General features: G+C 45.5%; 1 protein-coding gene across 1 annotated transcript in view; it reads left to right on the forward strand.

Moving 5' to 3' along the window:
• The window catches only part of LOC132571463 (SRSF protein kinase 3-like), a 32,305-nt gene that overhangs the window by 3,257 nt on the left and 4,630 nt on the right, over window positions 1-24,418 (forward strand). Inside the window, exons 2-9 of the mRNA XM_060238260.1 lie at window positions 1,416-1,512; window positions 6,509-6,617; window positions 13,468-13,555; window positions 15,047-15,134; window positions 16,872-16,978; window positions 19,346-19,502; window positions 21,351-21,433; window positions 22,203-22,310. Of these exons, the coding sequence (XP_060094243.1) occupies window positions 1,416-1,512; window positions 6,509-6,617; window positions 13,468-13,555; window positions 15,047-15,134; window positions 16,872-16,978; window positions 19,346-19,502; window positions 21,351-21,433; window positions 22,203-22,310 (837 nt within the window). The remainder of the gene's footprint in view (window positions 1-1,415; window positions 1,513-6,508; window positions 6,618-13,467; window positions 13,556-15,046; window positions 15,135-16,871; window positions 16,979-19,345; window positions 19,503-21,350; window positions 21,434-22,202; window positions 22,311-24,418) is intronic.

A 24,418-nucleotide genomic window follows, 5' to 3' on the forward strand; every position in this document is an offset into this window, starting at 1 on the left:
CTGGCTCTCACCACACCAAACTGACTCTAATAGGGTTGCCATCTCTGGCTTGGGAAATCCCTGGACATTTGAGGGCAGAGCCTGGAGGCAGGGAGAACTTGGGAAAGGGAGGGAGCTCAGAGGAGATCTAATTCCATAGAGTATAACTTTGAAAGCTGCTATTTCCTTTTCTGTTTCCTCCAGGAGAACTGATCTCTGTTTCCATTTCTCCAAGGGAACTGATTTCTGTTGCCTGGAGATCAGTTCTAACTCCAGAGGAACTCCAGCCATCACCTGGAAGTTCACAACAAAAAATGCAAGCCCAAAGTAGTAGTGTGCGCAAGAAGCCACATACTGAGCTGTAGCCGATGTGAAATTGCTGCTGGAGACGCTCTACGTCCCTCTTATTTGAAAATTGTATAAAGAATCTATATAATTGAATCAATATTGGTTCCAGGTCTGAAGAAGACTGGAAAGAAACAAGTACTTAATCGATTGGCTTGTCACCACACTACTTTGGGACTTGAATATACATGTTTTGGACATTTGGACTGATTTCTATATACTTCTTAGTAAATGGGTCACTAGCTTGCATTTTTTTGTTGTGTTATCCATTATAGTGACCTCTCTTGGATTGTATTTTATCACCTGGAGGTTGGCAACCCCATCAATCACTGTAAAAGTTGATTGGTGGGTTTGAACAATTACAATACATAAGGCAAAGAAAGAGGGCTTTTTGCTAGCTGAGCTCACCAGGAGAGGGACCGGCAGTGGAAGCTCCAGGTCTATGAGAGGAAAGTCACATGCTTGCCTTGATTATATTTCAGGATTTAGATATCCAGCATCACTCTTGTGCAAGAGAAAGAACCATAACAAGATAGTTATTTTAAGCACTGTTGTGTAGTCGATGCCTCCCCCCTTTGTGGGAAGAGCCCCTATGGGATATTTCAGAGTGGCATGTTTAAATTGCTGTAGATTATTTTGCGGTGCTCTTTTCTCTCTGTGTGTGGTGAAGTTTTTGAGAAGTCCACCAGTCACTCTCAGACATTCTGCCCATACAGAAATTAAATCAAATAAGCTGGAGCTCTTTTTTGCTAACCTGGAGCAACTCAGGGTGAGTGTTGTTACTGTGACCAAGCAAAATTCTCGCTGTGTCTGCATTTCCCCCTGGGATCAGGTGGGACTGCTGTGCCTGCTCTCTGTTGTCCTGGCCCTGCCATTGCCATCTGTAGCTTCCTTATAAATAATTAGAAATTAGCAACATATTTCAACTAAACTCCTTCAATTTCTCTCAGGCTTTCTCTGAGCTGGATCCTACTATCCCCCAGTACCTCTCACTGGTTTTTCTTCAGGCTGATAAAGGAGGAAAATCAATCAACTAGCATAAAATGTTAATGATTTCCTTGGCCCTGAGATGTAATGTCTCTTTGCCTTAGATGGTTTCGAGTTTTGGATCATTCTGCACCCCAAGGAGTTGTGATCCTGCCATGGATGCTTCCGAATGGCCGGAGGAGGTCTCAGCATCTTGTTCAGGTGAGTGGCTGGTATTGTTGCAAGAGGCCATCGACCTGTCCTTTAGTTCAGCAGAGTATAGAGCCCTGCATATATTAGATAAGGTCAGATCTGGATGTGTAACACAGCTCTACATGGTATACATTTGTTCTTTATTAGATTTTTTTTAGCTGCCGCTCATCCAAAAAGTCTCATGGCAACATACAACCTTAAAACCATATACTAAATAAAGTAAAAATAACATACAAACAAATAACAGATATAAAACATTAAGGTTAAAATATTAAACTATTAAAATAGCTAGCACTATACCACTAATCAGGGCTTTTTTGTAGCAGGAACTCCTTTGCATATTAGGCCACACACCCTGATGTAGCCAATCTTCCTGGAGCTTGCAGTAGGCCCTGTACTAAGAGCCCTGTAAGCTCTTGGATTGGCTACATCAGGGGTGTGTGGCCTAATATGCAAAGGAGTTCCTGCTACAAAAAAGCCCTGCCACTATTAAGAAACAACCCATTGACATCTTGTTGAAAGGATGTGGTGGCTTCCTCCTGAGATTCTTGAGAGCCAGGGCCAAAGAAAATACTATGTTGAGGAGGGCCCGTGGTTCAGTGGCAGACCATTTCCCTTTGTATGCAGAAGGACCCAGGTTCAAATCCTGGAGAGCTGCCATTAATCTGAGTAGATAGAACTAACTTGGATAGACCGAGGGTCTGACTTGGTATAAGGTAGCTTTCTGTGTTCACTGGGCATTGAGGAGAAAATGTTACAAAATGCACACTGGCGATCTTGCCTATCGGAATATTATTTGTTATTAAATTTATAAATCACCCAATCCCTGCAAGGCTGTGGGCAATGTACAACATTTAATAAAAACACCAAAACCCATAGAATAAAATGCATAAGCAATACTAATACAAAATAGGAGTCGATTGCACCTTTAAGACCAACTTAGTTTTATTCAGAACGTAAGCTTTCGTGTGCATACACACTTCTTCAGACGAGGAATGAGGTACAGTAAGCAGAGCCACATATAGCTGGTGGGGTTTGGAATGCCAAGTGGTACAAAGTTAAAATCCAATAGCAGAATAGTAAAATTAACAAATTCAGAAAACTTTTGATCTGGGTTGCATTAGAGTAGGAAACCATAAAACAGTAACATGTCAGAATGTGAGAATGCCTGTTAATTATTCTATTGCTAATAAACCTGGGTCAAAATGAGGGCATTTCTTTCCCAGAAGTTTTTCCCGTCCAACTAATTTACCTTTTAACATGTAACATTAATATATACATCATTCTAGTTTGCCTTTAGGAAAAATATATTAAAATATAGTGAAAGATGGGTTTAGTATATGTAATGAGATAAACAGCCAATATCTTTTGTTTGAGTATGTCAATTTAATAAATGGCAAAGATTTCAGAATTTGTATGGGCCGGGAAAAAACCAAGGATTAAAATGAAAGTTTTAACAGATGCTAAAGAAAGAGGAGGATTTCAACTACCAGATTTAAGATCATATCATGAAGCAGTTTGTCTAGTGTGGATAAAAGATTGGGTGATGCTGTTGAATAAAAAACTTTTAACGTTGGAAGGTCATGGAAATAAATTTGGCTGGCACGCTTATATGTATTATGGAAAGAAAAAGTTTGATGCTTTTTTTCTCACCATTATATAAGAAATAATCTCCTAAATATTTGGATGAAGTACAAGAAATATGGCGATGAGAGAAAACCACTATGGATAGTGCCAGCAGAAGTAATAAGAATAACAGCTGAGAGGAGAGGATAAAGGGATGTCATATAATCAATTACTAAAAATACAAAGCGGTAAAATAGAATTGAAAACTGCTGAAGAGTTGAATAATAAATATGATTGGTTTCAAATGCAACAAATAAAAAGTTTGGTGGAAAGTGATGTTAAAACTGAAGGAATAAGACGAGAACAAACAGAAATAGAAAAAGTTCTGCTTGGAGATAATGAAAAATTAATTTCGAAAATCTATAAGTTACTTTTAAAATGGTCTACGGAAGATGAAGTAGTAAAATCTCAAATGATTAAGTAGGCAATTAATGTAAATAAAGAAATACAGATGGACACATGGGAATATTTGTGGAAGAACTCTATGAAACTCTCAACATGTCAGAGTATTAAAGAAAATTGTTTTAAGATGATGTACAGATGGTATATCACTCCTAAAAAGTTGGCAAAGATGAACAATAAGATGCCAGATAGATGTTGGAAATGTAAAAAACATGAAAGTTCTTTCTGCCGTATGTGGTGGACTTGTGAAAGAGCAAAAAAGTATTGGCAGATGATTCAGCAAGAGATTTCTAAGATCTTGGGATACGAATTTAACAAAGTTGCAGAGACTTTTCTGTTGGGATTACAAATGGAAAAATTTCCAAAAGAAGATAGAACTTTAATCTGGTACTTGCTCTCAGCTGCTTGGACATTGTATGCGCAGTTGTGGAAGCAAGAAAAAATACCAGAGAAATAGGATTGGATTGTAAAAGTTATGACATGGAGTGAAATGGACAAGTTAACAAGAACCTCAAGAGACTATGATTTGGAAGTATTTAAGATGGAGTGGAAAAAGTTCAGAACATACATAGAAAAATAGTGGAAAAGGACATTAGACAATTTTTGATAATGACTAAGTATAAGAGGGAGGAGGATATTAATTTTGGTTCTTATTAATTAAGGGTACCTTTAATATTAAGATTTGAAGTATATAACACCAGCGGGGGTCAAGTAACAGGGGGAGGGGTGGGTAGAAAGTAATATATGGGATAGATTTAAAAAAGTAATTATTAATGATGTAAGAAATTGAAATTTATATATGTTACTAATAAAATTGTTTGAAACAAAAAAGAGTATGTCAATACAAAAGCATTATTCTGCTACACTATCCTAAAAGAGAAATACATTGGAATACTGTAGATATATCACCATACTTGGTGAAAGTGGATTTAGCATATGTAATGAGATAAAAAAAAAAATCTCTGAGTCCTGTTCCAAGTTTCATAATAGTTTGTAATTGTAAAACTTCACAAAAGCCTCGTGGAGCATCTCTGCCTTACAGGCAAAGTTCCTTCTAAACTGCAAAGTCTTGTGAGCAAAAATTCTACTTTGTAAACTACTGGGATTAAAGTTGTGAGCTACTGCATAAATTAGTGTGCTCTGGGGCCATCCTTCCTGAGCTAAGACAAAAATGTGTGAGCTGGAGGCTAAAATTCTGTGAGCTAGCTCATGCTAACTCAGCGTAGAGGGAACACTGCTTACAGGCCCTGTGGAATTTCATAAGACCCCACGGGGCCCTGATGGTGTTTGGCAGAGAGTTCCCCCAGGCTGGGGCCAGGGATCACCAGCAGACTGCTGTCCAAGGAGTATAACGCACTCCTGGGTACATGATAGCAAATTCCCAGTTTTGGAAAGTCAGCCATAACTGGTTCTGAAAGGGCAGATCCTCCTAACGAAGTCCACAACGCCAAACTGAGGAGACTGCTTGTGTTGATAGAGGTTTACAAGATTATGCATGGGATGGAGAAAGTAGAGAAAGAAGTACTTTTCTCCCTTTCTCACAATACAAGAACTCGTGGGCATTCAATGAAATTGCTGAGCGGTCAGGTTAAAACGGATAAAAGGAAGTACTTCTTCACCCAAAGGGTGATTAACATGTGGAATTCACTGCCACAGGAGGTGGTGGTGGCTACAAACATAGTCAGCTTTAAGAGGGGATTGGATAAAAATATGGAGCAGAGGTCCAACAGTGGCTATTAGCCACAGTGTATGTGTGTGTGTGTATATATATATATATGTGTGTGTGTGTGTGTGTGCGTATACATACGCACACACACACATATATATATATAAATACATACATACACACATTAGTCACTGTTTGACACAGAGTGTTGGACTGGATGGGTCATTGGCCTGATCCAACATGGCTTCTCTTATGTTCTTATGTCCATACATGCACACAATGTCTACAACAAGTGGAACTGTTCACGATAGATAAAATGGTGAGGGGACAACCATGTAAGCCAGTTTGGGACCCCATTGGGGGAAATGGTTGGGTATTTTTGTTGTTGTTGTTGTTCAGTCGCATAGTCAAGTCTTGACTCTTTGCGATTCCATGGACAAAGTCACGCCAGGCCCTTCTGTCTTCCACCATCCTCCAAAGTCTGCTCAAATTTGTGTTTGTTACATCAGTAATGCTGTCCAGTCATCTCAGCTTTTGCAGTCCCCTTCTTCTTTTGCCTTGTCTTTCCCAGCATCAGGATCTTCTCCAGTGAGTGCTCCCTTCTCATTTGGTGGCCAAAGTATTTGAGCTTCAGCTTCAATATATGAGCTTGACCTTCCAGGGAACAGTCAGGGTTGATTTCTCTTAGGACTGACTGATTTGATCTTCTTGCAGTCCAAGGGACTCTCAAGATTCTTCTCCAGCATCATAGCTCAAAAGCATCTATTCTTCTGCATTCAGCCTTCCTTATGGTCCAACTCTCACAGCCATATATTACTACTAGGAATACCATAGCTTTGACTATATGGACTTTTGTTAGCAGGGTGATGTCTCTGCTTTTTATTACACTGCCTAGGTTTGCCTAGGTGGGTTATAAATGAAGTTAAATAAAGTAAAATACAAACAATAAAAATGCAGTTAATTTGAAAAGAATAATAAAAAAACATTGAAATAAAAACATAATAACTTCAATAAAACAGACACTACAATGCATTCAATAAGCAATGTAAGCCTAGTCCCCCCCCCCCCATGTATGATATCAAAAAAGAGGGGGTCATCTTGTATTCATACAAGTTACAGTTATACCCAATAATAATTGTGTGTGTCAAAATCAGCAGATCTGCATCAGGTATTAGAAGAGAACTGCTACAAGAACGTCAGCAGTTTCTTCAGTTCAGCCACAGAGGTTCTGCCATGACTTGCAGAAAATGGGCCCTTTGGGTGTCTCCTAGTAACATGTCTGCTGATGCCTCCCTTTCCCCCTCCATGCAGAAGGCTACTATCCAGTGACTCAAGGAGAAGTGTTCAATGGAAGATACCAAGTGGTACAGAATCTGGGGTGCGGCTACTTCTCGACTGTCTGGCTTTGCCAGGACATGGGGTGAGTAAAATGGCTTTTTCCTAGCAACAGAGACTGGAGATCAGCTCTGCAATGTAGGAATCTTTTCTGAACACAAAGCCCTGAATAGGGGTGTGTGTTTTCTTCTGTCTGGTGGCATGGGACAAAAGCCCGCAAGAGCCAGCATGGTGGTTAGATTGGGATCTGGAAAACTCTGGTTTGAATCCCCTGCCATGGAAGCCGCCTTGAGCTTGCTTTGGCAGGGGAGCGTGGGATACAAATCTAATTAAATAAATAAATAAGATTGCAGAATGATGATGATGGAGGAGGAGATTGGATTTATACCCCACCCTTCACTCTGAATCTCAGAGTCTCAGAGTGGCTCACAATCTCCTTTACCTTCCTCCCCCACAACAGACACCCTGTGAGGTAGGTGGGGCTGAGAGAGCTCTCACAGAAGCTGCCCTTTCAAGAACAGCTATGTGAGAGCTAAGGCTGAACCAAGGCCATTCCAGCAGGCCCAAGTGGAGGAGTGGGGAATCAAACCTGGTTCTTCCAGATAAGAGTCCGCACACTTAACCACTACACCAAACTGGCTCTCACTACACCAAACTGGATTCAGATCACTGTTGTGTCATGGAAGCTCACTGGAGTGATCTTAGGCCAGTCATTCCCTCTCAGCCTAACCTCCCTCACAGGGTGGTTGTTGCGAGGATCAAATGGAGGAGGAGAGAATGTTGTAAGCTGCTTTGAGTTCACATGGAGGTGGAGTAAAGTGGGGATATAAATATAAAATAAACAAAAGCCAAGGGAATACCCACAGCCCTGGTTGTCAGTGGGCTGCCCACCATGGCAGTTAAGGAGGAACACATCAGTGCATTACTGCTAGTCTAGCAACAGAAACTGGGAGCATGCTTGGAGGTGGCGGCCATGTGAAAATGCACATGAGGCTTTAGCTTCTAAAAGCAACCGGCAGATTACAACCATGCACTGAAGAGGAAAGACATTGAACACTAACCCCCTTCTGTGTTGTCTCCTTGATCAGAAATGCCCCCCACCCCTGCCAGGTTGCTTTAAGCCGCATTAGAGAAAAAGACAGCCATGGTATATATGCTTGTCTGCCTCCCCCAAGGAGGGGGCTAAAGGAGCCCAAGGGGACTATTTCCAATGAGGAGAAGGCTGCAGAGAAGAACTCCTTTCCCTTCCTCAGAGACTCAGAGTAGCTCACAATCTCCTTTACCTTCCTCCCCCACAACAGACACCCTGCGAGGTAGGTGGGACTGAGAGAGCTCTCACAGAAGCTGCCCTTTCAAGGACAGTTCTGTGAGAGTTATGTTCATTTGGGGAGGGACGGTGGCTCAGTGGTAGAGCATCTGCTTGGTAAGCAGAAGGTCCCAGGTTCAATCCCCGGCATCTCCAACTAAAAAGGGTCCAGGCAAATAGGCGTGAAAAACCTTAGCTTGAGACCCTGGAGAGCCGCTGCCAGTCTGAGTAGACAATACTGACTTTGATGGACCGAGGGTCTGATTCAGTATAAGGCAGCTTCATATGTTCATATGGCTGACCCAAGGCCATCCCAGCAGCTGCAACCCTGCTGCAGCCCTGATCCAAATTATCCCCCCCGCCCTTTCCCAATGTGGAAAAATCTGTACTCACTCCAGTGCTCCCTCTAAGCTATGGGGTCTTGTGAGCAAAAATTTGTGAGCTACTGGTATTATAGTTGTGAGCAAGCAATTTGGCTGCTGCATAAATTAGTTTTGCACTGGGGCCATCCTTGTTGAGCTAAGAGAAAAATGTGTGATCTGGAGGCTAAAAAAACCTGTGTGTTAGCTCACACTAACTCAGCTTAGAGGGAACACTGTTAATGGCTCAGATTTGTTTCCCAGTTCAATGCAAAGTCTCAATTCTGACCCTTGAATCCCTAAATCAGGGGTGTCGAACTCATTTGGTACAAGGGCAGGATCTAACAAATGGGACCTTGTCGGGCTGGGCCATGTCTGTCATAAATTGCAATGCCCGGTAGTGGAGGTATAATTTGTTATAAAGGACACAGACAAACACAATTAAGGATATTTTTTTCTTAAAATACAAACATGCTTAAAACATTAACATTCTTGCAACATTTGTTTAATAACTGACACCTCTTGCTCTAAATTTCTATATTAAAATTTGAAAACAATTTCTGTGCTATAGCAATCGTGAGTATGCTGTTTATATGTGTATCTGTAAGCTGTAAATGTACTTTTGATTTATCTATATTACAGAGAAGAGCTGTTCATGAACATAACTTTTGAAGGCCTTACAAAATGTAGCAGCAAATGGACATATATATGGACATATGAAGCTGCCTTATACTGAATCAGACCTTTGGTCCATCAAAGTCAGTATTGTCTACTCAGACTGGCAGCGGCTCTCCAGGGTCTCAAGCTGAGGTTTTTCACACTTATTTGCCTGGACCCTTTTTTTTTTAGATGCCAGCTCGGTCTACTGAGCTCCTGCCTTTGCAAACCTGCCTGGTGGGGAGGAAAAGAGGCTGCTTTACCTGAAAGGGCGGGTGATTCAAAAAAAGCAACAGAAAGATGCAAGGCCAATTAGCTCTGTCGATTGAACTCCTGTCTTTGCAAATCCGCTTGGTGGGGAGGGGAGGAGACCAGGATGGCTGCTCTATCCCAACAAGCACACAATTCAAAGAGGCATCAGAATGAAGCAGGGCTAGCTGGCTGAGTTCCAGCTTTTCCAAACCTGCTTGGTGGGGAGGGGAAGAGGCCAGGCAGCTGCTTAACCTCAGCGATTCAAAGAAGTGCCAGGATGACATGGACTGAGCTCCTGCCTTTGCAAATTTGATTGGTGGGAAGGGGAAGAGGCCAGGGAGGCTCTACTTGAACAGGCGTGAGATCAAAGAGGCACCAGAAGAATGCAGGGCTAGCCAGCAAGGCCAATTAGCTCTGTGGATTGAGCTCCTGCCTTTGCAAACCTTCTTAGTGGGGAGGGGAAGAGGCCAGATGGCTGCTGTTACTCTAACAAGCGCACAATTGAAAGAGCCCACAGAATGACGTGGAGGCTGGCCAGAGTGGTCGAGTGAGTTCCTGCCTTTGCAGAACTGTTTGGTGGGGAGGAGAGGAGGCCCCCGCGGGCCGGATTAAAGGCCGGGTGTGGCCCTCGGGTCGTATGTTTGACACCCCTCTGCCTAAATGGTACCTGAAAAACCATCATCTCCCTTGTTGTCAAGCCCACCTGTTGAGATCTGCCCCACAAGCTCTGCTCTCTGTGCCCCCCTGCCTTCAGAGGTAAGGCAAATGGCAACCAGAGGTGGGATTTTTTTCAGTCATGATGCCTCCCCTGTGGAATGCCCTTCCCCTTGAGGCTCACCTGGTGCCTATTTTGCTTTCTTTACGCACCAGACAAGCTTGCTTTGGTTCACTCAGACTGTGCATTAAGGTGCTGCTGCTGATTTCTTAAACTTATATCCACCCTACCCCACAAATAGACTCAGGGCAGCTCCCAGCATAATAACAATAAAAACCAGTAATATGAAACAATTAAGCAAGTAAAACAAGATGGCACTAAAACATAATAGCCTAATGTTACAGGAAATTCTTGTTTCCTGTAATGTTTTAACAGGCAACAGTACCTGGCCTGAATTTATGATAATTTTGAATCGGATGGTAGTAGGTAACTTTAAATTCTGTGCCCCATAAGTAGTAAACAGTGTCTGAAAGGTGCTGGGCAGATACCAAAGGCAGGGGAGTTCAAGGTTTTAAAACAGGAGGAGGTTTTAAAGCACTGTTTTAGTCTGAAAACTTATTTCAAGCTGTTTGTGGTTTGTGTTTATGGTCTATGTTTTTATGTTTGACTCCCCTCCCCCATTCCAGATTTTAATTAATACCTTTTAATGTAGGATTACTAACCTCCAGGTGACACATGGAGATCTTCGGCTGTAACAACTGATCTCCAGATGACCAAGATCAGTTTCCCCTGGAGAAAAATCACTGCCTTGGGGGGCGAACTCTAGGGCGTACCCTGTTAAGGTTCTCCCCCAAACCTGGCCCTTTCCAGGCTCCAGCCCCCAAATCGCCAGGTATTTCCTATCCTGGAGCTGGCAACCCGATTGTAAAGTTTTGCTTTTATTATTTTTATTTTCTAAATTGCCTTGGGCAGATTCCAAGAAAGCAGGCATATTTTTTTTCCTAAACAAAGAATACTTTCCCGGGCTAAATTGCATATCTCAGGCTCCAGCCGTTATTCTTTTTTTTCTTTTTAAAATATTAATATTTATTGACAAACAGAAGACATAACAATAAAAACAAAAAACCAGTAATATACACATAAAACATATTAACATCAACATTAACATTTAACATCTAATGGAGCGACTGAGCTAAAAAACCAAAAACTATCAATACTTTCTTAACATTTCAAAACCTAATTGTTTAGCCCATACATACATTGGGCTCCAAGTCTCTTCACACTCCTCCACCTTTCCTCCTTTCAGTCTACACGTTAACATATCCATTTCAGCTGTTTCTAATAATTTAGACAGAAATTCATTTCTGTTCGGTATTTGCGGCTTTTTCCAGTATTTAGCATACAATATCCTTGCTAATGTAATAACATGAAGTAACAACCTTTTCATTTTTTTTGGTAATGAGATTTTACAAATATTTAAAAGATATAATTCTGGTACATGAGGAATTTTCACTTTCAGCATCTTTTGGCACCAGAGTGATATTTGTACCCAGTACTTTTTTGCAAAATCGCATTTCCACCACATGTGGTATAGCGAACCTTTTACTTTTGTGCATTTCCAACACTTATCGGAACTATTTGGAAAGGCTTTTGAAAGCTTTTCTGGGGTATAATACCAACGGTAGACCATTTTATATAGATTTTCTTTTAGCAAGGTAGATTTAGACAATTTAAGATTTTTTCTCTCCAAATTTTTCCCCAGTTATCTAAGTCAATAGTATAGCCAAATTCTTGTAACCATTTAATCCAACTTTCCTTTACATTTTCACCTTGCATCCTCAGTTCCAATAGCCAATTATAACATCTGGAAATCAGTTTTCGGTCTGATTCTAATATAATGCAATCGAATTCATTCAGTTTTGGGGGGAAACCTAACCCTTTATCCGTCTTATATCTTGACTTAACTTGTGTTCTGAGCCACGTCCATTCTAGAGATTTGATCGGTAATCAATTCCTGTTTGGCATCTAATAAGCTTTCATAGGTATAGTCTTCTTCCCACTTAAAAGAGCAGTCCGAATCCTACAGAGAGCTGAAGTAGGGCTGTGTTGAAATCTGTATTCTAGGCCCCAGCTGCTTGTAGATGTTTGCAAGTCACTAAAGAGGTTGCAAATCACAGCCTGGACACTTAACTCTTCCTGCACCCACCAATTACCTCCCTCGAAATGCACCCCAGGCTGTGCATTTAAGCTCATTTTCTTCCCCTCCCCTGCCCAGTCTCCAAGATCAGAAGGAAGCTCAGCTGGGGAAGGGGGCAGGGAAGAATGCTAAGTATTGAGGTGGGAAAGCATTTGCAAACTCAAATCTGTGGGTTCAGGAAGGGGTTAAGAGGGTTCTCCTCTCACCTGCTAGTTCTCCCCTAAAATGTTTCCCTTATTGGTGGTGTTAGCAAATGAGATGTTGGGAATTCAGATTCCACCAGATAATGAACATTTCTGCCCCCACCCATATCCTCGCTTTTCCAGTATTCCAGAATCAAGCCTCCAGATGGGACCTGGGGTTCCCCTGGAATTATAGCTCATCTTTAGACTACAGAGTTGAGTTCCCCCAGAAAAAAATGGATACTTTGAAGGGTGGGCTGTATGGCATGGTTGCCCACTGAGGTCCCCGTCATCCCCAGGCTCCATCCGGTTTCTCAACCTGGATCTCATAACCCCATCCCCTGCCAGTGAGCAGGGGGAACCTGGCAATCCTTGTCAGAGATGGGGAGGTTGTTTGGCAAATGCCAAAGGAGGGAGGATGGCAGGGGCTGTTCACATTGTATAAAACTCCTGTGTCCAATCCAAGAGTCTTCCAGTTAGGGATTCATCCTCGTTGTGACCGCAATGTGTGGTGCTCCTGCATACATAAGAACATAAGAGAACATAAGAGAAGCCATGTTGAATCAGGCCAGTGGCCCATCTGGTCCAACACTCTGTGTCACAGAGTGGCCAAAAAAACCCCAGGTGCCATAAAGGGGTCCATCAGTGGGACCAGAAGCCCTCCCACTCTGCCCCCCCAAGCACCAAGAATACAGAGCATCACTTGCCCCATACAGAGAGTTCCAACAATACGCTGTGGCTAATAGCCAATGATGGACCTCTGCTCCATATGTTTATTCAGTCCCCTCTTGAAGCTGTCTATGCTTGCACAAACATGCGCATGTGCATCAGCCTCAAGGCAAAGGTCAGCAATCGCTGCAATTGGTATATGTTGGGTAGCCATGCTAGGAAGCTGGGATTAGATGTGGGGATGTAGATACAGCAAAAAGTTCCACCGATATTATTGTTGTTTTCTTGAGGTAAATCGATGCCAGGGTTTCAGGGAAGCATCCTCTAACCATGTAGGTGGGGGGGAGGGCAAACTTTGGGCAAGTGTGTCTCAAGGTGTGTGAGATAGAATTACTCATAATGTGAGTTGACTGTGCATATCTGGCCCTTGGGATGGTTTCCCCCTATTCTCTTGAATTAACATTGCTCTAGAGATGCAGGAGGAAAAGTGGGATGAACTCTCCCACACTCAGGCAAAGAGCAGAGCCCTTCTTCTTCCTCCAGCCAGAAGATTTGCCAGCCCTGAAGCTGCTCGAGTGGGGGAAGGTGAAATATCTCAGTGTCTGGGGCGGGTTCTCATTCCTTCTCCTGCAGCCAGCCTGTGGTGTCTTTTTTCCAGGAAGAAGAGGTGTGTGGCTGTGAAGGTGCCCAAGGGAGGGGAGAATTTCGCTGAGGCGGCCCTGGATGAAGTCATGCTCCTGCGCTGTGTATGTAACTCGGAATCCAACACCTTTTAGCAACCCTTGAAGCTCTCTCTCAGAGTGAACTGCCTTCCTGAGGAGCCCTGCCTTGACACACCAGTCCCTTCTCTTGACAACACAGCAGATGAGCCTCCCCTGAGCCAGCTCTATTCCTGAAAGAAGCACTCTGTCATCCCAGGAACTCTGCTTGCAGCTGAGGGCAGGCAGTGCTAATGCCACTCCAGAACATGTGGTTGGGCCTTAGTCAGCCACAGATTGGGTTGTTTCCCCACCGCATGTGTACACACACACACACAGACTGTTTGCCTAGAATCAAGGCTTTTAAAAAGGAAAAAAAAAAAGAGGTGCTGGAACTCTCAAGAAGGAAATGAAGGGGGGAAACGCAGGTGCCCCTCATGAACTTTTAAACTTTTTTTGGGAGAGTTTTGTTTCCACAAAGAGGTTCTGGAACTCTGTTCCGCTGCGTTCTCCCAGAAAAAAACCTTGCTTAGAACAACTTCATGATAAAAATGCAATAGTCAGGGGTGACCAACGGTAGCTCTCCAGATATTTTTGCCTACAACTCCCATCAGCCCCAGTCATTGGCCATGTTGGCTGGGGCTGATGGGAGTTGTAGGCAAAAAACATCTGGAGAGCTAACATTGGCCACCCCTGCAATAGATCTTCTCCATAGGCAGGTGCTGAACAGCTCTCAGTTGGAAGACAGAGGCTGCTTCCAGTGCAGGGATTTTCCCCTGGACCACCGTGAGGCCGGCTGGGTGCCCCACTGTGGGGAAATTTCCAGAGGATGTCATGCTCACCCAGAGCATAATCCATGGGTCTCCCATACTTTCACCCATTGAGCAAAGAAGAAACAAAAATATGTACACTTTTTGCTTGTGTTCAAAGGGCTGAGTGAGGAAAGTGGGTGGCCAGGTCATGAGGAGGCCAGGTGTGATTGTCAGCCATTGGTGCTTCTGTGGGGGGATGGAAGGGGGACAGCAGCAAGTGGAACTGAGATGGGGGTGTACAGATGCCTTCCTTGCACGCACACACACACACCACCCTCTCCTGCTTCCACAGCTGGGGTGTCTTTTCCTGGCCCTCTGTGGAAGCAGCAAACACCTCAACCAGAAAACTGTTTTAGAGGGGTAGCTGTGTTGGTCTGCAGCTTGTAAAACATCTAGATTAGAGTCCCATGGCAACTTAGAAACCAACAAGATTTTGGGGGTGTGAGCTTTCAAGAGTCGAATGTGGTCACTAAGGTGCTCTTGGACTTGAACCAGAAAACTGGTGGCAGCCCCACCCTCAGCCTCTTCTTCTCATCATCCCGGACCATAATGGCCATCTGGCAAACCAAGCCAGCAGTGGAACTTGATGAGTGACGTTGCTGCCCCAAGCCTGACCAAGCCCCCCAACCTGCTCTATTCTGCTGTGTGTCCTTGCCCCCAGACAGACTCTCAAAGGGCTGCGCAAAGTCTCATTTAGAGTAACTGAACACTGTTGGTGTTTTCACAGGTGAACAGCAAGAGAAGAAAAGAGCAAGCTGAAGATCACATCATCCGCTTGCTGGATGATTTCAAAATGATTGGAGAGAATGGCTTTCATATCCTTTGGCTAGGTTGGAAATAGACTCCAGGGCGGATGGGGCAGCCTGTTCAGGCCAAGTTGACTGCTTGCCCTCGAAAAGGGACTGCCCTGCAACAGCAACCACTGACTGGGCAAGGGCATGGTACAGCTGCTGTGGGGAGCCTGGAGAGTGGACACCTACTGCAGCAGTAAGGTGGCAGCTGAGCAGAGAAAGAGCTGGTAGACTCATGGAGGAGAGGTCTGTCACTGGCTACTGGACAGGGTGAGGAAAGGGAACCTCCCGATTCAGAGGCAACCATCCTTGGAATCCCAGAGTCAGGAGGCAACATCAGGGGAAAGCCTTGGCATCTCTGCCGTGTTGGCCCTCTAGAGCAGGGGTCCCTTGGACTGGTACTGGTCTGTGGCCTGTTAGCAACCGGGCTGTGGAGCGAGGCAGAGCAGCCCTGCCACCCATTTTGCCCGCCCAGGACCCGGGTGGATGAAAGAAGCAGGGGAGGCAGCCTCAGAGCGAGGCAGACCAGCCCTGCCACCCCTTCCACCCACCTGGGTTGGTTGCAAGTGAATACTCCAGACCTGGACGGACGAAAGAGGCAGCCTGGCCTTGCTCCAAAGCTGCCTCCCCTTGCAGGAGAGGCAGCCTTGGATTGAGGCAGAGCAGCCCCGCCACTCCTTCTGCCCACCTTGGACCTGGTAGGCAAAGGTTGCAGCCTCACTCCAAAGCACCACCTCTTTCATCTGCCTGGAGCCTGGGCAGGCAGAAGGGGCAGTGCAGCAGCGACCTTTGCCTACCCCATTTAAAGACCCCCATGGGGGGCTGGGCTGGGACATGGGGGCAGCCTGGGGCAGCAAAAACCCCAGCACACACCCCTCCACACACACACACCAGTCCATGGAAAAACTGTCTTCCACAAAACCAGTCCCTGGTGCCAAAAAGGTTGGGAGCCACTGTTCTAGAGGAACTAGTTGGCCACTGTGTGAGAGGAGGGGTGCTGGACTAGATGGACCACTGCTGTAGTCCAGCAGGGCTCTTATGTTCTTAAGAAACTGGCTGTGGGAGGAGACACTCGACTGCCACAGCACTCTCTTAGGGATGTTTTCATGCAGGCGTTTTCTTTGTTTCACCTATAATTCCCTGCAAGAAGGAGGTACCCCTTTGGAAATGGAGCTCACACTGACTTTTCTCCCTTCTGGATGCTGGGGAGAGACGCGTACAGGACTGTAAACTTGATGCTGAGCATTCTGTGGTCCAAGTTCCCAGTGGTGGTTTTCTTTTCAAATAGGACTGTTCCCTCCCTCCCTGCTGCATTTTCGTTCACCTCTCCACACCATATTTCAGAACTGAAAAGTTGGTATTTTTTGCTGTTGATGCAAAGATGCAGGTACTATACCCAGAATGTTTACATTTCCCCTCTGCCTCCCAGTATGAGATCATCAAGCTGGGTCCAATTAGGAAAACGTTAGGGTGGGAAGGGTAGAACTCCCCTCCTGTTGCGCCATGGTCCCAATTCAAATTGAGGCTGCTGCACTCAGCTACGACTGGAAGTGGAAGAAATGGCTTGGGAGCAGCAGATGCAGGCCTCCCAGCGCTGTTTGAAATGGCAAGGCTGGTGGTCCCATCTCCTCAGCCTTCTTGAGCGAAGAGATTATGGGGAACATTGCCGAGAAAGATCCCTCTCTAGGCATGAAATCTGCTGGTGGAGAGAAGTAAGATCAGAACTTTGGCTGTTCATGGATCCCTGACTCTGGCCCCCACATGTGTGCTTAGTGTTTGAGCTGCTGGGTCCTTCGCTCCAGTCCTTGCTGAGCTGCCCAGGAATCCAGGGTCTCCCCTTGCCTTTTGTCAAGAAAGTGACACATCAGGTAAGTGCAGAGACTGTTCTTTATCCCCCCCCCCCCCCGTTCTTTTTTCCACCAATGGAAGAACTGAAGCAGGAGTGGCCAAACTTGCTTAACATAAGAGCCATGTAGAATAAACATCAGATGTTTGAGAGCCACAAGACATGAGCATCAGATGTTTAAGAGCGGACGGAAGGAAGGCAAATAGATGGGGAGGGAGGGAGAGGTTGAAAGAAAGCAGCTTAAACTTTAAATGCATTCTCCAAGCTGTCATCTGGCTTGGCTTGCAGAAGTGATTTTAAAGAGACAAATGCCTTCTCCAAGCCAACCAATGGAGTGGTGAGCGGTTTGAGAGCCACACAGTATGTATGAAAGACCCACGTGGCTCCCGAGCCGCAGTTTGGCCACCCCCGAACTGAAGCATGAGGAGGAGGAGTGGGGCAAGGTGTGCCTCCTCTTTCTTTCTCCAGGGATTTTGCAAAGGCAGAGGTGTCACCTCAGACCCTGCACAAAGAAATAGGAAAGTCCGGCTTGTGGGAGGGGTCTTCTTGTTGCTCCCTCCATTTCCTGAAGTGCAGCTGGTAGCTGAAAGACAGATCAGGTGGCAGCTAGGCCCAGCTGGTCAGCGGGAAGGGCTTTGCTTTCCCTCCCTCCCCCTTCTGCTGAGCTACCCCCACCGCAACAGCTTGCCTCTCTTGATTTTCAGGAGACAGTTGCCCTGGGGTAAGCCTGGATGGTTAAACCAAAAGCTGAGGTGCAACTGCATCTCATGCCTCTCTCCTCTGAAATGTGCAAGCTCCCTTTGCAGGAGGCATGGAGAAGGGAGAGGTTCACTTGCACGTCCTCTTCTGCACTGCATGCAAGCCACTTGGACTGCTGCAAGGGTGCTGTGTGTCTAAGGAAATGTTTAACCCTGTGAGGGAGAGCAGGAGGAGATGGTGGGATCAAGTGCATGGAAAGGGCTTGTGAAACTTCAATCTATGGAACTTAGTATCCTAGGATGGAGGGAGTGATGGATGCCAGGCTTAGGTTTGCCAACCTCCAGGAGAGGCCTGGACATCTCCTGGAATTAAAACTGATCTCCAGATGACAGTGGTTGGTTCCCCTGGAGAAAATGGGATAGTTTGGAGGCTGGATTCTATGGAACTATACCCCACGGAGGCCCCCACCCTCCCAGAATTTTCCAACGCAGAGTTGGCCACTCTTGCCAGGCTGCTAGCTTATGGCCAAATGACACACTGCCCTTAGATGGGTTAGGTGGGGATTGGACACATTCATGGAGGAGAAGTCCATCAGTGCTAATAGCCAAGAAGACTAAAGGAAACTCCCATGTTCAGCTAGCATCCCTCTGAATAATGGGGCAGGGGACATCTGGTTGGCCATTGTGTGAAACAAAATGGTAGACTAGGTGACCTTTTGGTGTGATCCGCCAGAGCTGCTGTCATGTCCTTCTGTTCATGCTCACTTACTGAGATCAGCCTGAGCCTGTGACCTGCCTCGGGCCTTGGGATTCTGACAGAGAGCAACACACTCCTGTGTAGTTTTGCCAAACACATCTTGCTGAATGGGCATAAGCCTCCTCCATGGTGTTGCATCTCTGTCTGGTGGCATAGCTCATCTGTTTGCATTCACCATGTTTCCCTGTGAGCCACTCCTATGATTCTGTGAACTTAGGCAGATCCTGGGAGGGATAAGCAGGAAGGAATGTATCAGTGATTAGTTCTCGTGGTCCTTTCTTACATCCCCAGGGAAATGCCAATTGCCATTTTGGAGTTAGGAAGCAATTTTTATCCAGGCGAGTTTGGTCAGAGGTCCTGGAGGATTTTTGCCACCTTGTGGGCATGGAATAGGGCTCACTGGTTGTGTATGGGGAGGTATTTGTGAATGTCCTACATTGTGCAATGGGTTTAACTAAATTACCCTGGAGGTCCCTTCCAACTTTTGTGATTCTTTGAATTCTGCCACTGCCCACCCTTGCATAAGAAGGGTTCCTTTGGAGTAGGTTTGACTTTTGTGTCTCTTAAGCCTGGCAACTGGATGGTGCTGGTGGAAAGTGCTGTCAAGTCACAGCCAAGGCGCCTCATGGGGTTTTCAAGGCAAGACTCTGACAGAAGTGGTTTTCCACTGCCTGCCTCTGCATAGCAACCCTGGATTTCCTTGGAAGTCTTCCATCCAAATACTAGCCAGGGCCCTACCCTGCTTAGTTTTAAAATCCAATAAGATTGGGCAAGTCTGGGCCGTCCAGATCAAGGCAGCAACCAGGTAAGAGGATAGAATTCTGTTGAAGTGCATAATACTTTACTCCAGTGTAGCTCCTAGAGATTACAGGTGGTTTAAGGAATCCACAGCGTTCCAGATCCCTAACTGCAAGTCATATTCTGGCTTGTGCAGGTGCTCAAAGGCTTGCATTTCCTGCACAAGGAGTGCCGCATCATCCATGCAGACATCAAACCAGAGAACATCCTGCTGTATGTTACGGAAGAAAGCCTGAAGACCCTCCTGCACAACATGGTCTCTTCTAGTGAAGGAACAAAGCCACAGAGGCCAGGTACACATTGTGTGGGGGAGAAGGTTGCTGAGTGTCTTTGGTAAAGGACAGCACATCCTCCCAAGAGCCTTGGGTTCACTCTAGCTGGGGAAGAGTTTATGCAGGGAGCGGATCTCTGGTGGTGAGGTCCTGAGAGCCAGTTTGGTGTGGTTAAGTGCACACACTCTAATCTGGGAGAACCAAGTTTGATTCCCCACTCCTCCTCCATGTGCATCTGCCAGTGTGACCTTGGGCAAGTCACAGTTCTCTCAGGGCTGGGTCTCTTAAGAGCAGTTATCTCAGAGATCTTTCAGCCCCACCTACCTCACAGGGTGTCCATTGTGGGGAGGGGAAGGGAAGGAGATTGTAAGCCATTCTACTTCTGGTGCCTGTTCTGCAGCTTATGTAGATCAGGACACATGTCAAATTGATGCTAGTGAGGCAAAATAAAGTCATCTGTGGAACTTCTGGAGTGTCTTGTGTGAGCAAGGCTGCCCCATGTACTAAAGCAGTTACATATGCTCCGGTAACACTCCTGCACAGCACTAGATGAGGATACCAGTATCTGGGGTGTTAACTAAGCATGCATAGCTATGTAGTACTTAGTCTCCTAAGCACAGCAGGGGCCAAAGTAAACATCATGCAGGAGAGTCAAAAAAACTTACCTGTCTTTAGTCTGGATTAGGGGATTCCTAGCTAAAATTCCTCCTCTGCTATTGATTTTTATCATGTGGCCATGGGTGTTTCTGTTTCTCTGCATAACTTTCCTAGCCAGTTTTGATGAGGTTGCAAGGGTGCTCTGGACTCTTTAGAGAGAGAGACAGAGAAAACAAATGGGTTGTCTTTCCAGATGACCCTTCGTAGACAGTGCCCATAAAGCCGCTGAATAAAACAAAAATCCAGTGGCACCAAAAGCCTAACAACATTTATTTCCATGTGAATGTCTATTAGCTGTGCTCAGTTCTCCAGATAGGTAAAAATATATATACTTGGGATTCTTCTGATGGGGAAGATTACAGCAGGGTGGTATGTCAAGCAGCTGAGGCAAAGGTGCTTGGTGTGATTTCTTCCAGTCCTGCCAGGGAAGAGGGCAGTGCTCAGTATTGGTGCTTATACCTTGTGTGCAGAAGATCCCATCTGCAGTTCCTGGAATCTTTACTCAAAGGCTGTTTATTAGCAGGGATGGGGCAGGCATAGGTGGGAGGGTTGACTCATTTTGCCCAGTTCGGGCATACAGACAGGTTCCAAATCAGGATTTGTATGTTTGTTGTGTGAATTAAATTGTGACCCCCACAGAGTTGTTTTAGATATAGAAAATGGCACAGGGGAAAAAGCCTTCTCCACTCATGGTCCTGATCCAAAGTAGGGTCCTCCAGGCTGCCTGTTGTAAGGGGGGGATGACTCCCCGCATCCTGTCTGCTTTGGACCCACTTTGGACTGCTTTGGATTTGCATGCAATTCCTTCTGGCTTCAAGAATGACAGAAGATTGGCATCGGCTGTCCCTAATATGCTGATCTCACAGACGCAGCACGTTATATCTCAGACCTCTGAGCTTTTCCCAGCCCCTTCATTTACCCCAAATTCCAGCTAAACTGAGAGCAGTATTGTACCTGTTGCCCAGGCAGAACTGTGTAAAATGTTTTCATCTTCCTGACACTGAGAATGGATTTCCATTGCTGCCTCTAGAAACCTAAGCCATATCTCCACTACAGCCCTAAATTTACACTAGACTAGGATATCACACTCCTGCCGCTGGATTCAGTGTGAAGTAGTGCGGGTAAAATCTGGGGAGTAGATGGGGGTGGTGATGATCTATCACTGAGGAAGAGCCATTGTTTATTTCCTTGTGTTCTTTTTATCTGCGAAAGATGACATGGCCGTTCTCTTGGATTGTTGCAACCTCATGAAGATGGGAGTCAAAATTGCAGACCTGGGAAGCGCCTGCTGGACTGTGAGTCTGCCCCCCCCCCTTTGGCCCATTAGAGCATCTTGTTGATGTTCCTAATCTTTCCAGGGCCATCTGTAAGTAAGCACCACCCAGCTCCCTATTAAAATGCACTGCAGAGAGTCAAACTCGGTGGGTGGCAAGGCAGCCACAAATCAAATCCAGAGTCTCAGGCAGTATCACTCTAGTATATTCTGGTCCTGAATCATGGGTCTGCTGAGCCAAGGAGCAGGCAGCACAAGAGTCAGGCTTGCTCAGGAGGAGACAAGTATGCAGCTCAGAATACCCCATAGCCAAGCTTGTAGAGCCTGGTCCTGGCTAGGCAAGCCTCAGGTCCCACTGCCTAGAACACCAGTTGGGTAACCTGTGGCGTAACATGTCTACAGTAACTGAATTCCTGGGTTGAATCCAGCCAGCTTTTCCACTCAATCTCACCCAGTTCACCTCCTTACTGCAGTTCCTGTCCCACGTGGCTTTTGCACATGCAAGTCCCAGAGTCTCCAGCATGGACCTTTTGAGGTCATGAGGGACTGCTCCTTTGTTTTTCACCTGCAAAAACCTAGCTGGACCTTTCATTGTTGTATTGTTTTGTACTATTGGGCTTTTTTTTTTTACATATTATGACCTGCTGTGGTGGGGGTGGGTATGTTTGTGCTTCAGAGGGGGGCGGAGGGCAGAAGTATTTCAATGAACAAAAATAAATATTTCATAGGGACAGCAGGAGCATGCCAGAAAGCACCTTTGACTTATCCACTGTGGGCTTCTTCTGTTCCAGTACAAGTCCTTCTCCAAAAAGATCCAGACCCAGCCCTACAGAGCCCTGGAGGTCCTTCTTGGATTAGATTATGGCACCCCGGCTGATATCTGGAGCACAGCATGCCTGGTAGTGATGCATCTATCTGGTGTGGTAGCGTGGGCATGAGTGATGGTGCTTGCCTTTGGAATCCCAACATCTGTCTACAGGAGAGCCTGAGAGAGAGAGATAACAAACCCCAAATGGATGAGCTGACTTCTGGTCAGCTAACAATGCTCTACTAGTCACAGTCTTGCCATTGGCTGACCTTGGATATACTTTCTGGCCTACTTTTGAGAATAAAAAGGATGGGGACAGAGGCTCCTCTCCCAATCCTTTGGCCACGTGACTTGAACTATAATTGAAATACAAGAAAACTAGGATATCTTTCAATGTTCCCTCTAAGCTGCAGAGTCTTGTGAGCAAAAATTCTACTTTGTGAGTTACTGGCATTAAAGTTGTGAGCTACTGCATAAATTAGTGTGCTCCGGGGTCATCCTTCCTGAGCTAAGACAAAAATTTGAGAGCTGGAGGCTAAAACTCTGTGAACTAGCTCACACTAACTCAGCTTCAAGGGAACACTGGTCTCTATATTCCTCCTGGTCAAATTGCCCATGGCGCAGAGTGGTAAAGCTGCAGTATTGCAGTCAAACTCTCTGCTCACGACCTGAGTTTGATCCCAGCAGAAGCTGGATTCAGGTAGCCGGCTCAAGATTGACTCAGCCTTCCATCCTTCCGGGGTCAGTAAAATGAGTATCCAGCTTGCTGGGGGGAAAGTGTAGATGACTGGGGAAGGCAATGGAAAACCATGCTATGAAAATGTTGTGATGCGACGTCTCTCCAGAAATGACTGGTGCTTGCACAGGGGACTACCTTTACCTTTTTATTAAAGGGAGAATAAATTAGGATCATTTATATGACCGTGTATTCCCATCCTGGATTGCTGAGGCTGGCCCGATCTCATCAGGTCTCAGAAGCTAAATAGCGTCAGCCCTGGTTAGTGTTTAGATGTGAGACCACCAAGGAAGTCCAGGGATGCTGTGGAGAGGCAGGCAAGGCAAACCACCTCTGTTAATCTCTTGCTTTGAAAACCCTCTGGTGTCACCATAAGTTGGCTGCGACTTGAATCATTCTATCCCCGCACGACTAGGTCCTAAATGCTGCAGGCTTCTTTCTACCATTTCCTGCGACGCTGATCCTGTATTGACTTTGTCAGTGATACAAGGTTATGGTAAGGCTTTTGACTGATTATACATCAGGCTCTTGCAAACTGAGTGACTAACAGCACAATCCTAAACTGGAGTACCTGTCCATTGGATTGCATCATAAGTGGGCTCCGAAGTGGGAGGAAAGTGAAAGTCATCAGGAAAGACACCATAAGTGGGCTCTCTTCTCCCAGCAGGAAAGGATTAGAAGTACACAAAACTTGAAGAAACTGAATTAATATGTGCTTGGGTGGGAGACCACCAAGGTAGTCCAGGGTTGCTACACAGATGCAAGCAATGGCCAACCACCAAAATTCATCTCTTGCCTTGAAAACCCTACAAGGGGTCACCATATGGCTGCAGCTCAATGGCACTTTCCATCCCTAAGATACAAGTATTGAGATCCTAATGCATTAAAAAGTTATGAAACTCCCCTGGTCAGTTCAAATCAAGTGTGGTCTGCTGGCTTGGTGAGAACTAGGGCTCCAGTTTCCATTCAGCCATGATGTTCACCAGGGCTTTTTTTGTAGCAGGAACTCCTTTGCATATTAGGCCACACACCCCTGATGTACCCAATCCTCCCAAGAGCTTACAGGCCTCTTTGTACAGGGCCTACTGTAAGCTCCAGGAGGACTGGCTACATCAAGGGGGTATGGCCTAATATGCAAAGGAGTTCCTGCTACAAAAAAAGCCCTGATGTTCACAATGTATCTTTGAGCCATCCCAAAATGCCCGAGAACCACATTTGCTGCCTTTTATTCTGGGGAGAAACAGAGTCAAAATGTGACAGGTGATTAATAGTGGTTAATAGTTAAATTTGATGCAAAGGCAGAGCATGCCAGGGGAGATCTTTAAAAGAGGGATGAGCTTGAAGGAACAAGCATGGAGTGCCCCTCTGATTCCATGCATCTTATGCAACAAGATCTCTCAGATTCAAGTAATCTTTAAGGAACACCTATTTTGCTACAGGCAAACTTCTGCCATGTTTTGTAT

The sequence above is a fragment of the Heteronotia binoei genome, chromosome 5 (genome assembly GCF_032191835.1).
Source record: "Heteronotia binoei isolate CCM8104 ecotype False Entrance Well chromosome 5, APGP_CSIRO_Hbin_v1, whole genome shotgun sequence".
Taxonomy (NCBI): domain Eukaryota; kingdom Metazoa; phylum Chordata; class Lepidosauria; order Squamata; family Gekkonidae; genus Heteronotia; species Heteronotia binoei.